General features: G+C 39.1%; 1 protein-coding gene across 1 annotated transcript in view; it reads right to left on the minus strand.

Annotated features, from left to right (window-relative positions):
• Nucleotides 1–17,870, minus strand: part of LOC128639577 (glutathione S-transferase omega-1-like) — a 117,951-nt gene that overhangs the window by 74,989 nt on the left and 25,092 nt on the right. Inside the window, exon 2 of the mRNA XM_053691712.1 lies at nucleotides 6,003–6,080. Within this exon, the coding sequence (XP_053547687.1) occupies nucleotides 6,003–6,033 (31 nt within the window). The 5' untranslated portion in view covers nucleotides 6,034–6,080. The remainder of the gene's footprint in view (nucleotides 1–6,002; nucleotides 6,081–17,870) is intronic.

Raw genomic sequence — 17,870 nt, forward strand, 5'->3', positions numbered from 1 at the left:
TGTATATATTTATAGTGAAATCAGTGGCCCAATGGTTATTAACCCTTTTAAAATATCTGTTACTTATTCAAAAATGAGAATTGGAGCACCTATGCCAGTGTTGGCATCAATTTCTATGCCCAAAACACCATTGAGCCAGGCTAAAAACAAATGCATGGCATGGAGGGGGAAATAGTGAAATCAGTGGCCCAATGGGTATTAACCCTTTGAAAATATCTGTTACTTATTCAAAAATGAGAATTCTGTCACCTATGCCAGGGTTGGCACCAATTTCTGTGCCAAAAACACCATTGGGCCAGGCTAAAAACAATTGCATATCATGGAGGGAGATCTAACCTGTATATATTTATAGTGAAATCAGTGGCCCAATGGTTATTAACCCTTTTAAAATATCTGTTACTTATTCAAAAATGAGAATGATGTCACCTATGCCAGTGTTGGCATCAATGTATGTGCCTAAAACACCATTGGGCCAGGCTAAAAACAATTGCATGTCATGAAGAGAAATCTAACCTGTATATATTTATAGTGAAATCAGTGGCCCAATGGTTATTAACCCTTTAAAAATATATGTTACTTATTCAAAAATGAGAATTAGAGCACCTATGCCAGTGTTGGCATCAATTTCTATGCCCAAAACACCATTGGGCCAGGCTAAAAACAAATGCATGGCATGGAGGGGGATCTACCCTGTATATATTCATAGTGAAATCAGTAGCCCAATGGGTATTAACCCTTTGAAAATATCTGTTACTTATTCAAAATGAGAATTATGTCACCTATGCCAGTGTTGGCAACAATTTCTGTGCCCAAAACACCATTGGGCCAGGCTAAAAACAATTTCATGTCATGGAGGGGGATCTACCCTGTATATATTCATATTGAAATCAGTGGCCCAATGGTTAATAACCCTTTGAAAATATCTGTTACTTATTCAAAAATGAGAACTATGTCACCTATGCCAGGGTTGGCATCAATTTCTGTGCCAAAAACACAATTGGGCCAGGCTAAAAACAATTGCATGGCATGGAGGGGGATCTACCCTGTCTATATTCATAGTGAAATCATTTGCCCAATGGTTATTAACCCTTTAAAAATAGCTGTTACTGATTAAAAAATGAGAATTATGTCACCTATGCCAGTGTTGGCATCAATTTCGGTGCCCAATACACCATTGGGCCAGGCTAAAAATAATTGCATGTCATGGAGGGGGATCTACCCTGTATACATTCATAGTTAAATCAGTGGCCCAATGGTTATTAACCCTTTGAAAATATCTATTACTTATTCAAAAATGAGAATTAGAGCACCTATGCCAGTGTTGGCATCAATTTCTATGCCCAAAACACAATTGGGCCAGGCTAAAAACAATTGCATGGCATGGAGGGGGATCTACCCTGTAAATATTCATAGTGAAATCAGTGGCCCAATGGTTATTAACCCTTTGAAAATATCTGTTACTTATTCAAAAATGAGAATTATGTCACCTATGCCAGGGTTGGCATCAATTTCTGTGCCAAAAACACCATTGGGCCAGGCTAAAAACAATTGCATGGCATGGAAGGGGATCTACCCTGTATATATTCATAGTGAAATCAGTGGCCCAATGATTATTAACCCTTTTCAAATATCTGTTACTTATTCAAAAATGAGAATTATGCCACCTATGCCAGTGTTGGCAACAATTTCTGTGCCCAAAACACCACTGGTCCAGGCTAAAAACAATTGCATGGCATGGAGGGGGATCTACCCTGTATATATTCATAGTGAAATCAGTGGCCCAATGGTTATAAACCCTTTGAAAATATCTGTTACTTATTCAAAAATGAGAATTATGTCACCTATGCCAGGGTTGGCATCAATTTCTGTGCCACAAGCACCATTGGGCCAGGCTAAAAACAATTGCATTGCATGGAGGGGGATCTACCCTGTATATATTTATAGTGAAATCAGTGGCCCCATGGTTATTAACCCTTTGAAAATATATGTTACTTATTCAGAAATGAGAATTAGAGCACCTATGCCAGTGTTGGCAACAATTTCTGTGCCCAAAACTCCATTGAGCCAGGCTAAAAACAATTGCATGGCATGGAGGGAGATCTAACCTGTATATATTTATAGTGAAATCAGTAGCCCAATGGTTATTAACCCTTTGAAAATAGCTGTTACTTATTCAAAAATGAGAATTATGTCACCTATGCCAGTGTTGGCAACAATTTCTGTGCCCAAAACACCATTGGGCCAGGCTAAAAACAATTGCATGGCATGGAGGGGGATCTACCCTGTATATAATCATAGTGAAATCAGTGGCCCAATGGTTATTAACCCTTTGAAAATATCTGTTACTTATTCAAAAATGAGAATTATGTCACCTATGCCAGGGTTGGCATCAATTTCTGTGCCACAAGCACCATTGGGCCAGGCTAAAAACAATTGCATGGCATGGAGGGGGATCTACCCTGTATATATTTATAGTGAAATCAGTGGCCCCATGGTTATTAACCCTTTGAAAATATATGTTACTTATTCAGAAATGAGAATTAGAGCACCTATGCCAGTGTTGGCAACAATTTCTGTGCCCAAAACTCAATTGAGCCAGGCTAAAAACAATTGCATGGCATGGAGGGAGATCTAACCTGTATATATTTATAGTGAAATCAGTAGCCCAATGGTTTTTAACCCTTTGAAAATAGCTGTTACTGATTAAAAAATGAGAATTATGTCACCTATTCCAGTGTTGGCATCAATTTCTGTGCCCAAAACTCCATTGAGCCAGGCTAAAAACAATTGCATGGCATGGAAGGGGATCTACCCTGTATATATTCATAGTGAAATCAGTGTCCCAATGATTATTAACCCTTTGAAAATATCTGTTACTTATTCAAAAATGAGAATTATGTCACCTATGCCAGTGTTGGCAACAATTTCTGTGCCCAAAACACCATTGGGCCAGGCTAAAAACAATTGCATGGCATGGAGGGGGATCTACCCTGTATATAATCATAGTGAAATCAGTGGCCCAATGGTTATTAACCCTTTGAAAATATCTGTTACTTATTCAAAAATGAGAATTATGTCACCTATGCCAGGGTTGGCATCAATTTCTGTGCCACAAGCACCATTGGGCCAGGCTAAAAACAATTGCATGGCATGGAGGGGGATCTACCCTGTATATATTTATAGTGAAAACAGTGGCCCAATGGTTATTAACCCTTTGAAAATATCTGTTACTTATTCAAAAATGAGAATTAGAGCACCTATGCCAGTGTTGGCAACAATTTCTGTGCCCAAAACACCATTGAGCGAGGCTAAAAACAATTGCATGGCATGGAGGGAGATCTAACCTGTATATATTTATAGTGAAATCAGTAGCCCAATGGTTATTAACCCTTTGAAATTATCTGTTACTTATTCAAAAATGAGATTTATGTCACCTATGCCAGGGTTGGCATCAATGTATTTGCCAAAAACACCATTGGGCCAGGCTAAAAACAATTGCATGGCATGGAGGGGGATCTAGCCTGTATATATTCATAGTGAAATCAGTGGCCCAATGGTTATTAACCCTTTGAAAATATCTGTTACTTATTAAAAAATGAGAATTAGAGCACTTATGCCAGGGTTGGCATCAATTTCTGTGCCAAAAACAGCATTGGAACAGGCTAAAAGCAATTGCACGTCATGGAGGGGGATCTACCCTGTATATATTCATAGTGAAATCAGTGGCCCAATGGTTATTAACCCTTTGAAAATATCTGTTACTTATTCATAATAGTAATATTTGTATTGGTGCCAACGTATGCCCTTTTTTCAAGTTTGTATATTCAATTGTTGTATAAAGGGATTCCACCTCTGTGTGACTACATTATATGAATCCTATTATATAAATAAAACCTATAGTTTTTATTTTAAAGTCAATTTTTAAAACAGTCTGACAAAAAAATGAATAAGAAACCAACTTCCGTGAATAAGAAACAGAATTTCACGAATAAGAAACAGCTTGAATAAGAAACCAACTTCCTTGTCGTAAGCAGGAGAAGTTTCTAAACAGACCAGGCTGTTAAAGACACAGACAGTGTACTGTAGAACCACACATAGTGCTAAAATGTAATTGGCCCTTATTTCAATGCTGATGGTGTCCCAGGCACACAGAGTGCCGCCCGGCCAGCAAATTGGCAATGAAAATTTGCAATAACATTCAATCAAGCTCTGTCTATAACTTGTCCCTGTGTTGACTAGAGATCCCCCCCCCCCACATCACTGCCAGTGCCACCTATCCATGATTTTTCGAAACAGTAAGTAACCTGGCTGCTCTCTCTCGAGACAAGGCCTCCTCACTCTCAACTTCAGACAGTCTTTGCGTCTGTCTGCACAGTCTCTTCTGCCACTCTGCCAGTGCCTGGTCATCTGATGATCTGCGATTGCATGCGGGCACTCACACCTTGACCTCCTCACGTAGCTCAGAGATGATGACTGGCTGCCTGTGTCACATGGAGATGTTCCCTCTCACTCAGAGTGAGTGACGTGACATCATCAGGTAGGCAGTCAGTCAGACTAGAGTCAGCCACTCACTGGCAGGCTGTGTGCTGCGCAAGGCAAGTAAGCTCCGCCTCCGCGTTCCTCATCATCACCACCAGTCCTCCACTGAGCTCCTCTGACCGTGCGTTGCGGTGTGTGTGTGATGTTGTGATCAACAATATCTATGTCAACAATCAATCACAGTCATCACATAGGGCTATAATGCAGTGCGGGGGGGGGGGGCACACAGAGAGCTCAAATTTAAATATATATATATAGGGCAGCAGTCGGCAATTCAGCACTGCTCTCAGCGCCCCCAGGCTGAGCTCTCTCCCTTCCATAGGAGGTTGAGTTCTGCTGCTGCCTCTTGCTTACATAGCTGTTCAATAACCAATACTGCAGTATTAAAATGTTCAGTATAGGTGGTGGTTTCAACAACCAACAGCAGATATTTTAAATGAAACAATTATGGTAAAGGTCATATTTGTAAACAATCTAATAAACTCCAGCATGTAAAATCAATCAATTGGAACACACTGACAGGGAGAAAACTTTATAGTAGATTGTCCTTTTAACTCAATATAATCCCTTATTTAAAAAAATAATAATAAAATGCTCTTAAAGGACCATTAAATACTGTATAATTGCCTAATCCAGAATAATATTTATCCATTATTTATGAATTTATAAATATATTTATTTTTGAATTAGTGTTGGATATTGCTCGAATGGTTCCCTGTTGGTTACTGATGCAATATACTGACTCTTTTTTAAAAAAATAAGATATATTTAGAAATAAGATTTATTTTGAATTTTTAAAAAAAAATTAGATAGATTTGAATATTTAGTTTTTGTTAGACTGGCCAGTCTTTAAATGATTCATTTATTTATGCATTTATTTATATTTTAATATAATTGAGGGATATTTTATTGAATAAAATTATATTGATTTAACCATATCTTTGTATAGTCATTTATGAAGTTTTAAAATACATTTATTCATATTATTACATATTATGGTTTGAATATATTTTAGAACTGTATAATCCCCTTTTAGACTTTTCTATTTTCCCATTTAAAGGTTAATAGTCACTGGCGCAACCACGCTTTCTTTATTGTCTCCATAATTGTCTAATCAACAAATGTACAATAACAAGACAATACAATAGCAACTCTGAATTTCAAATGAACAGTAGATTTTCTTTTCTGACACTGTAAAATTTACAACAGCCATCAGCCAATCACAAAAGCATATACGTATACACTGTGAACTCTTGCACATGCTCAGTAGGAGCGAGAGCCCCAGAAAGTGTGAAAATAAAAGACTTTGAACAATTTTGTAAGTGAATTGAAAAGTTGTTTAAAATTAAATTTTGACTTTAGTGGTCCTTTAAAATGATTATTACATTTTTATGTCCCTTTAACTCCAGGTGATCATTGACTGTGAGGTAATGCATACAACCAGACAGCATCTATGTTTTTACCTTTTCCCAAACTCTCCTGTGTTCCGGCCATTTTGTGTAATTTTCTGATGCTATCGATAACTTTGTTAAATAAGCAATCTGCAAAGAAATAATTTAATATACATTAGTCATTTTAGTGCCCAAATGAGCCTGGTACTTTAACATATTATTGTCTGCCTCATTAACCAGGGCGTATACCAAATCTATCTAAGGTTTAAAGAGACAGTAAACCTAGAGATGTTTAATTCAGTAATCAAAAGGGCTTAATATGAAAATTAAATGTTTATATATGTTTATATATATATATATATATATATATATATATATACAGGGCTGGCCCTAGCCATTGCGGGGCCCAAAGCAGGATGACAAAATGGGGCCCCCTTTCTCTCCACCCCCAACCCTACCCAATCTCCACCCCAACCCGCCCAATCTCTGCCCCAACCCCGCCCAATCTCTGCCCTAACCCTGCCCAATCTCCGCCCCACAGCTTTTATAATGAAAAAAAAAAAAATCTTTTAAGGTAATGCACAACATTTTATATATAAAAAAACATAAATCAACTAATGTGGAGCACTATAACATTGTATATATTGCAATATACCATTTGTACTATTGGAATAACTGTTTATGTATATAATGAAGAATTATGCTGACAATTGGGAACATTTGAGTTGAACTGGGCCTTATTTTTATGTGTTTTCTTATGATAACAAGAACATTAGAGACGCCAGGCTGGGCCTGGCAAGTGCAGGTCGCTAGGCAGACAGACAGCCTAGGGCCTCTACCCAGAACAAAAAATACTTAAAAGGAATGGGGCAATGCACTGTACCACACAAACACACAGATATAATACACAGAGAGATATTTATATATACATATATCCACACACTCGGACACATACGCAGGAACACAGGTGTACACAGCCCACACACACACACAGTCACACAGCCCACACACACAGCCCACACACACACAGCCACATAGCCACACACACAGCCACACAGCCCACACACACACACACAGCCCCCACACACACCCTACACACACACAGCCCCCACACACACACAGCCTACACACACACACACTGCCCACACACACAGCCCACACACACACAGCCCACACACACACACGCACATAGCCCACACACAGCCCACACACACACAGCCCACACACAGCCCACAGCTCACACACAGCTCCCCCCCAGACACACAGCCCACACACACACACAGCCCACACACACATGCAATAAATAAATAAAATAAATGGTGCCCCCAGCAATAAAATGAAGCCCCCAGCCCTCCTGCAATAAAATGAAGCCCCAGCACAAAAATTATGCCGCAGCACAAAATTGATGCCCCATCTCCCCTGAAATAATATAATGCCCCCAACAAAAGTATGATGCCCTCAACAAAAGTATGATGCCCCCAACAATAAATGATTGTCCCAGCCCCACTGCAATGATGCCCCCAGCAATAAAATTAAACCCCCAGCCCCCTGCAATAAAATGTTCCCCACAGCAATAAATGATTACCCTAGCCCCACTGCAATGATGCCCCCAGCAATAAAATGATGCCCAGCCCCCATGCAATAAGATGCCCCTGCAATAAAATGATGCCCCCAGCCCCCCTGCAATAAATGATTCCCCCAGCCCCACTGCAATGATGCCCCCAGCAATAAAATGTTGCCCAGTCCCCCTGCTATAAAATGATGCCCCCAGCAATAAAGTGAAGCCCCCAGCAATAAAATGAAACCCCCCTGCAATAAAATGATGCCCCCAGTCCCCCTGCAATAAAATGATGCCCCCAGCCTTTGCAATAAATTGATGCCCCCAACAAAAATATTATGCCCCCAGCACCCCTGCAATAAATTATGCACCCAGCAATAAAATTATGCCCCCAGCGCCCCTGCAATAAATTATGCACTCAGCAATAAAATTAAGCCCCAGCTCCCCTGCAATAAAATGATGCCCCCAGCCCCTGCAATAAAGTGATGCCCCCAACAAAAATATGATGCCCCAGCACCCCTGCAATAAATGATGCACCCAGCAATAAAATGAAGCCCCCAGTCCCCCTGCAATAAAATGATGCCCCCAGCCCCACTGCAATAAAATGATGCCCCCAGCAATGCAATGAAGCCCCCCTGCAATAAAATGATGCCCAGCCCCCCTGCAATAAGATGATGCTCCTGCAATAAAATTATGCCCCCAGCCCCCTGCAATAAATGATTACCCCAGCCCCACTGCAATGATGCCCCAGCAATAAAATAATGCCCAGTCACCCTGCAATAAAATGATGCCCCATCCCCACTGCAATAAATGATGCCCCTAGCAATAAAATAATGCCCAGTCCACCTGCAATAAAATGATGCCCCCAGCCCCCCTGGAAAAAAATGATGCCCCAGCAATAAAATTATGCCCCAGCTTCCCTGCAATAAAATGATGCCCCCAACAAAAATATGATGCCCCCAGCACCCCTACAATAAAAGATGCACCCAGCAATAAAATGAAGCCCCCAGCCCCCCTGCAATAAAATGATGCCCCAGCCCAATTGCAATAAAATAGTGCCCCCAGCCCCACTGCAATAAAATGAAGCCCATTGCAATAAAATGATGCCCCTTGCAATAAAAATATGCCCCCTGCAATAAAATGATGCCCCCAGCACAAAAATGATGCCCCAGCAATAAAATTGCCCCATCTCCCCTGCAAAAAAATGATGCCCCCAACAAAAATATGATGCCCCCAGCAATAAAATGATTCCCCCAGCCCCCAACAATAAAATTAATCCCCCCTTCATTTGCCCCCAGCAATAAAATGAAGCCCCCCTGCAATAAGATGATGCTCCTGCAATAAAATTATGCCCCCAGCCCCCCTGCAATAAATGATTACCCCAGCCCCACTGCAATGATGCCCCCAGCAATAAAATGATGCACAGTCCCCCTGCAATAAAATGATGCCCCAGCCCCCCTTCATTTGCCCCCAGCAATAAAATGAAGCCCCCCTGCAATAAAATGAAGCCCAGCCCCATGCAATAAAATTATGCCCAGGGCCCAGCCCACCTGACAGAGTACCTTTGAATAATTAAAATGTGGCACTAGTCACACTCACTGTGTCTGACTGTCTGGGGGCCACTATAGACACACTCAGGCCATCTCTCCCCAGCACTTGTACAAAAACAGCACCTTATACACAGACATATATCACTATAGAGAAGTACCAGAGTCTCACACACACATTACACATATACACAGACACATATACAGCACATCCCCAGCACCGTAAAAACACAGACATATAACACTACAGAGAGGTACCATCTGTCTCTCTTACACATAGCTTCTTATACACCGATATATAACACTATAGAGAGGTACCATCAGTCTCGCACACACAGCCCCTCCCCAGCACCTTATAAACAGACATATAACAGTAGACACACACACAGAGCACCTTATACACAGGCATATAATACTATAGAGAGATAACATGTGTCTCACACACAGACAAATAACACTACAGAGAGGTACCATCTGTTAAACACACACAGCCCCTTTTATATATATATATATATATATATATATATATATATATATATATATATATATATATATATATACAGCAGGTATTGGCAGGTGCACTCTCACTAACACTTTAGTTCCAAATGCCAGGGTGCTAGAATATGGTGTAGAATATGGAAATCAGGAGATAGCACTCACTGGTCTTGACAATACTGGATTTATTCAGTGACGTTTCGGGGTCTGATGAAGGGGTGTATTCCCCGAAACGTCACTGAATAAATCCAGTATTGTCAAGACCAGTGAGTGCTGTCTCCTGATTTATATATATATATATATATATATATATATATATATATATATATATATATACTTCCCTTGCAATTCTATATTGAATATCTAATTATCTCCAAGCCTTCTGTGATAATTATTCTTTACCTATCATGAAGGGCTACTCGGGTACCTTGCACGTAACCGTTCTTAGTACCCGGCACATGCTCCATACAATACCGCCAACATCACTGCTTACGTCACCATGTATCGACCATGCACACTGTCAAGAATTGGCAAGCATGGTACAGGACACCTGCACAGGCTGCACCCCCCACTCACCCGGACTCACTCCGCTTGTTTTTTCCTTTATCGCCATGTGTTCAGGAGTGAGCAGGAATATTAACAAATATGCTAATTAGCATTATGTATAGCGCAGCAAATGGATAATTTTAATCCAAGCCTCTCCTGCTTAATGAATTTATTTAGTAAAGAAAAATATATAAAATGTATCCTACATAATGAATATTTATACTATATCTTCACAATTATATGTTTAAAATATAATACTAGGGGCCCGATCCGATATGCAGCGTCGCCCGCAAAAGCCGGCAACACCAAATTTTGCGCTGGTTTGGTATCACATATACGGCGTAACATAGAAGTTACGCTCGTATATTTCTGCCTTCGGCCGTAGTTTTTTGGCCCATAGACAGGTATATCAAACCAGCGCAGTTTGATATCCAATATACAGCGTAAGGACTTACGTGGCCAAAATGGAGAAATCTTACTCCATTTTCACCTTGCCACAAAATGCAGGCGTAGTAAGCCTTACGCTGAGTATTGGAGCCCCGTAACTCCCTAAACTACCTGCAAAATAAAACCTAACACCTAATGCATGCGCAATGTCTACCTGTCAACCCCAATCCCCCGCTGCAATCCCTAATAAAGTGTTTAACCCCTAAACCGCCGCTCCCGGACCCCGCCGCCACCTACATTAAATGTCTAACCCCCTAATGCGATCCCCCTACACCGCCGCCACCAACATTAAAATTATTAACCCCTAATGTAATCCCCCTACACCGCCGCCATCTATTTTAACTACATTACCCCCTAATCTAATCCCCCTACCCCGCCGCCACCTATTTTAACTACATTACCCCCTAATCTAATCCCGCTACACCGCTGCCACCTATTTTAACTATATTACCCCCTAATGTGAGCCCCCTACACCGCCGCCACCTACATTAACTATATTACCCCCTAATGTGAGCCCCCTACCCCGCCGCCACCTACATTAACTATATTACCCCCTAATCTAATACCCCTACCCCGCCGCCACCTATATTAAAATGATTAACCCCTAATCTAATCCCCCTCACCGCCGCCACCTATAATAAATGTATTACCCCCTAAAATACTAAAATGCCCCTACCCTAAACTAAATTACAAACAGCCCTGAAAAGGGCCTTTTGCGGGGCATTGCTCCAAAGTAACCAGCTCTATTACCAGCCCTTAAAAGGGCCTTTTGCGGGGCATTGCCCCAAAGTAACCAGCTCTATTACCAGCCCTTAAAAGGGCCTTTTGCGGGGCATTGTCCCAAAGTAATGAGCTCTTTTACCTGTAATCTGACCCCCTACACCGCTGCCACCTATATTAACTATATTAACCCCTAATCTAATCCCCCTACACCGCCGCCACCTATATTAAATATATTAACCCCTAATCTGACCCCCCTACACTTCCGCCACCTATATTAACTATATTAACCATAATTATATTAGGGTTAATATAGTTATTATATTATATATATTATTAATATAGTTAATAATTAATATAGTTATTATATTATATATATTAACCCTATCTAACCCTAACACCCCTAACTTAATTATTATTGCAATAAAGCTAAATAATATTAATATTATTAACTAAAATATTCCTATTTAAAACTAAATACTTACCTATAAAATAAACCCTAAGATAGCTACAATATAATTAATAATTACATTGTAGCTATTTTAGGGTTTATATTTATTTTACAGGTAACTTGGTATGTATTTTAACTAGGTACAATAGCTATTAAATAGTTAATAACTATTTAATAGCTACCTAGTTAAAATAATTACTAATTTACCTGTAAAATAAAACCTAGCCTAAGTTACAAATACACCTACACTATCAATAAATTAATTAAATAAACTGCAATGATCTAAACTAAAATATAATTAAATACACTAAACTAAATTACAAAAACAAACCCTAAATTCCAAAAAATAAAAAAAGATTACAAGAATTTTAAGCTAATTACACCTAATCTAAGCCCCCTAATAAAATAACAAAGCCCCCCAAAATAAAAAAATGTCCCTACCCTAAACTAAATTACAAAAAGTAATCAGCTCTATTACCAGCCCTTAAAAGGGCCTTTTGTGGGGTATTGCCCCAAAGTAATCAGCTCTTTTACCTGTGGAAAAAAGAACAACCCCCCCCCCATTACAACCCACCACCCACACACCCCTACTATAAAACCCACCCTATCCCCCCTTAAAAAAAGTTAAGTCTAACCCCCAAGTGCTCCTCACCTTTCCTGAAGACCGGCGGAGAAGGTCCTGTTCCAGGTGGAGAAGTCTTCTTCCAGGCGGCGACCTCTTCTTCTTCCAGGAACCAGCCGGCGCGGAGCGGAGGAGTTGAAGACCGATGACCGCGGAGCTGAAGACCGTCCTCTCTGGAACTGAAGACCGGCTATGCAGGAACTGAAGATCGGCAACGCTGGAACCGAAGACCGGAGCCATGGAGCATGGAGGATCCTCTTCATACGATAACCGCCGTACACTGAATTGGAATTTAAGGTACGCGATTAAATATGGCGTCCCTTGAATTCCTATTGGCTGATTTGAGCCTTCAAATTCAAATCAGCCAATCAGATGAAAGCTACTTTAATTCTATTGGCTGATTTGAATAGCCAATAGAATAAGAGCTACTGTAATTCTATTGGCTGATTAGAATAGCCAAAAGAATTACAGTAGCTCTTATTCTATTGGCTAATCAAATCAGCCAATAGAATTAAAGTAGCTCTCATCCGATTGGCTGATGTGAATTTGAAGGCTCAAATCAGCCAATAGGAATTCAAGGGACGCCATTTTTAATTCCGATTCAGTGTACAGCGGCGATCGTATGAAGAGGATCCTCCACGCTCCATGGCTCCGGTCTTCAGTTCCAGCGTCACCGATCTTCAGTTCCTGCATCGCCGGTCTTCAGTTCCAGAGAGGACGGTCTTCAGCTCCATGGTCATCGGTCTTCTACTCCTCCGCTCCGTGCCGGCTGGTTCCTGGAAGAAGAAGAGGTCGCCGCCTGGAACAAAATTCTTGTAATCTTTTTTTATTTTTTGTAATTTAGTGTTTGTTTTTGTAATTTAGTTTAGTGTATTTAATTATATTTTAGCTTAGATAATTGTAGTTTATTTAATTAATTTAGTGATAGTGTACTTGTATTTGTAACTTAGGTTAGGATTTATTTTACAGGTAAATTGGTAATTATTTTAGATAGGTAGCTATTAAATAGTTAACTATTTAATAGCTATTGTACCTAGTTAAAATAAATACCAAGTTACCTGTAAAATAAATATAAACCCTAAAATAGCTACAATGTAATTATTAATTATATTGTAGCTATCTTAGGGTTTATTTTATAGGTAAGTATTTAGTTTTAAATAGGAATATTTTAGTTAATAATATTAATATTATTTAGATTTATTGCAATAATAATTAAGTTAGGGGTGTTAGGGTTAGATAGGGTTAATATAGTTAATATATATAATATAATAACTATATTAACTAGATTAACCCTAATATAATTAGGGTTAATATAGTTAATATAGGTTGCGGCGGTGTAGGGGGGTCAGATTAGGGGTTAATATATTTAATATAGGTGGCGGCGGTGTAGGGGGATTAGATTAGGGGTTAATATATTTAATATAGGTAGTGGCAGTGTAGGGGGATGTTATGAATGTAATTACTTATTTGATTATTGTGGAACACAACTGCAGAGTTAATTAAATGTAATGGTTGTTTGCACTGAATCAAATGAATTCTCTATGGATAGAGAGGATTCTGTAGATTAGTGTAAGTTATTCAATGGTTAGTATGTTCAATCTGTATATGATAGATACGCAGAAAGTTCAGTAGCTTTAAGGGTTAACTATATGGTTAGTTTAGATAGTAAAATCCAGTCAGTCAATAGTTAAATTGAAAGCAAACATATAAAGTTCAGTAGATGTTAAAGTTATCAATTGGTTAGTTTGAGTAGCAATGTCCAAACTGTAAATAGATAAGTAGTTTTCTGTTATTTTGTATTTTCCAAACCGGAGTAAGCAAACATACAGGAATCCCTTCCAATCAAGATAAGTTCCCTTGTATTAATATTGATAGAATTGTTAAAGAAAAAGTCTTAAGTGCAATTTAGCACATACCTGAAAGCTTTCCCTAAGCTCTGTGAGATAAAGTGAGAGCTGCCGCGGTGACTTTGTATCTGCGTTTCTTCAGAATAGACAGTGAGACGTCTTGCAGCTGTGAGACACGATCCGAACTGACTCTGTTCCGTGCATGGAACAAACAGGAAGTGACGTGACGGCTGTGTTTCTTAACTTGAATCCGTGCTTTCTTTCTCCAACAAGTTGTAACAGAGGAACTTAAGGTGAGACAGTCTTTAGAATAAATATGTTGCAGTTATCCCACTGATGTTATCCGAAGTGATCCCTTCCAACAGGGTTGTTTCCTTGTATACGGTACTTGAATCCAAAATGATATGAAACTCCTTGAACCAGGAGAACTAGTGTTGTAGCATTAATCAATCTCTTGACAGAAAATTAGCAATACGACTTATCACAGGAACAAATCCAAAATACTGAGCAAGGTGCCTTGATTGTACACCTGCTTTAAGGGAGGGACATCCAATCAGAGAAAGTTCTAAGCAAATCTTAAAGGTGTAGTAACAAAACCTTGACATGACCCCCTTCTCAAGGATGCTGTTCCACAGCGGTAGGACGAGGATGGTCTGGGTGTCTATGATGGTATATAGACAATAGTCTAGGAGCATTAAGATTAGAGACTGGTTCCCAGGTGTCATCATCTGGTGAGTAATTCTTCCACCTAACAAGATATTGAAGAACCCCCTTATGGTATCTAGAATCTAGAATGGATTCCGCCTCAAATTCGTCATCTTCAAGAGCTGGTACTGTTGGAGGTAATAAAACTTGATTGTCTCTAGTACGGATGTATGTTTTTAATAGAGAAACATGTATTGTCTGAATGAATTTTGATAGATTTAGGTAGCATCAATCTAATAGCGTTTTCATTAATAATCCTTTCTACAGGGAAAGGTCCAATGTAAAGACTGGCCAATTTCTTTGAAGGTATTTGTAGTTTTAGATTTTTCGTGGAAAGCCATACAAGATCACCAATAGCATATTTAGGCGGAACTCTTCTACGGAGATTATAGTAGTGCTTTTGAACTTCTTGAGCTTTCTGGATGTTTTCTTTGATGTGTTTAAAGTTTTCTTGCAAAGAATTAAAGATATCATCAACTAAAGGTGAATCAGGACAACCTTGAGATGACATATTGAACTCAGGATGGTATGCGTAATTTGAGTAAAAGGGTGTCATTTTTGTGGAGGAATTAACTGAATTATTATAAGCAAATTCTGCCATAGCTAAAAACTTCAACCAATCTGTTAGGTGATATGAACAATAACATCTAAGATAATGTTCTAGCCATTGATTTAATTTTTCCGATTGTCCATTAGTCTGAGGGTGAAAAGCGGTGGTGAAACGATGGTTTATTTGAGTCATTTCACATAATTTTGTCCAAAACTTTGAGGTAAATTGTGTTCCCCTATCTGTAGTTAGAATAGGGGGAATTCCATGTAATTTCACAATATTATCGATAAACAAATGAGCTGTTTCTGAAGATGTGGGGAGTTTATGATATGGAAAAAATGTGCCATTTTAGTGAAGAGATCGATAACTACTAATATGGTGGTTTGTTTGTTAGAAGGTGGTAGATCAACAATAAAGTCCATTGACACATGTGCCAAGGTCTTTCTGGTATTGGAAGAGGCATAAGAAGGCCATAAAGTGCCTTTCTTTCGGGTTTGGAAGTAGTACAAATTTTACATGTCTTAATGTAATTTTGTATAGTGGATTTCATTTCAGGCCACCAAAAACTCTTAGAAACATGTTCAAGGGTGTGTTTTACTCCAGGGTGTCCGGAAAGTGGAGAATCATGAGAGGAGTCTATCACCTGCATTCTCATATGAGGAGGTAGAAACATTTTAGTTCCGTGGTAATAAATTCCTGAAGATTTAAGGAGATTGGGTACTGGAGATTTAGGAATCTTCCTGCAGTAGTCTCTGAGTTCAGATATTATAGGTGCAGTGAGTCCAATGAAACAGTCTGGTGGGAGAATGGAATTCCTGAAAGGTTTGTTAATTGGTTTATCTGGGCAACGGGATAAGGCATCTGCTTTTCCATTCTTTTCAGCAGGTCTGTAAATGATGTTGAAATTAAAACAATCAAAATAAAGACTCCAACGTACCCGGCAGGCTGAAAGGGTTTTATTATTTTGCAGATACTGCAAATTTTTATGGTCCGTATAAATATTAATTGGTCATTTTGTTCCTTCAAGGAGATGTCGCCAATGTTCGAGTGAACGACGTATAGCCAGCAATTCCTTATCTCCTATGGCATAATTTCTTTCTGCAGGTGACATGACTTTTGAATAATAGGAAATAGGATGTAGCGGTTCCTTTAAAGATTTTTGTTGAGAAAGTACAGCACCAATAGCAAAATCCGATGAATCTACTTCTAATTTATATTGATATTGAGGATTAGGCAATTGTAATATAGGAGCTGTTGTGAATTTGGTTTTCAACAAATTAAATGCTTTGTTGGCCTCAGAATCCCAAGTAAATGATGTTAAACTGCCAGTTAATTTGGTTAAAGGTTTAACCACTGTAGATACATTTTTAATAAACTTTCTATAGTAATTAGAAAAACCTAGAAAGCGTTGTAACTCCTTCTTTGTCCTTGGTACAGGCCAATCTTCTACTGCGGTAACTTTTTCTTTCTGCATTTGGATGCCATTTGGATCAATATTATAACCCAAGAAAGAAACATGATTAGTGTGAAATTTACACTTTTCTGGTTTCGCAAATAATTTATGTACTCTCAATCTTGAAAGCACCCATCGAACATGTTTTATATGTTCTTCTTTAGATCTGGAATAGATAAGGATGTCATCCAGATAAATGACTACGCACACGTCCAACAAATCACGAAAAACATCATTAATGAAATGTTGGAATGTGGCAGGGGCATTACATAGCCCAAACGGCATGATGAAATATTCAAAGATGCCGTACCTTGTTCTGAAAGCGGTTAAGCACTCGTGGCCCTCTTTTATCCGTATAAGGTTGTACGCCCCTCTTAAGTCTAATTTAGAAAATATTGTGGCTTCAGATAATCTTTCTATCATCTCTGGGATGAGGGGTAGCGGATATTGATTTTTTTATTGTGACTTTATTTAGTTCTCAATAATCTATTATTGGTCTGAGGGATGAATCCTTATTACGGACGAAGAATATTCCTGCCCCAGCAGGTGATGTAGAAGGTCTAATGAAACCCTTCTTCAAATTATCCTCTAAATATTCTTTTAAATGATCTAGTTCAGGATGACTTAACGGATATAAGTGCCCCACAGGAATTCTGGCTCCAGGTTGAAGCTCTATGGGGCAATCGTAAATCCTATGTGGAGGCAAATTCTCAGCCTCAGTTTTGCTGAAAACATCTTTGAAATCTTTATACTCATCAGGTAAAACATCAATTTCTGAATTTGTATGTAACAAAATATGATCACGGAAACATGTATCTTTGCAATAATCTGAAAGAAACTTTGGCCTAGATTTAGAGTTGGGCGGTAGCCGTCAAAACCAGCGTTAGAGGCTCCTAACGCTGGTTTTTACCGCCCTCTGGTATTTGGAGCCAGTCATTAAAGGGTCTAACGCTCACTTTCCAGCCGCGACTTTTCCATACCGCAGATCCCCTTACGTCA

Source organism: Bombina bombina, chromosome 9 (genome assembly GCF_027579735.1).
Source record: "Bombina bombina isolate aBomBom1 chromosome 9, aBomBom1.pri, whole genome shotgun sequence".
Lineage (NCBI taxonomy): Eukaryota > Metazoa > Chordata > Amphibia > Anura > Bombinatoridae > Bombina > Bombina bombina.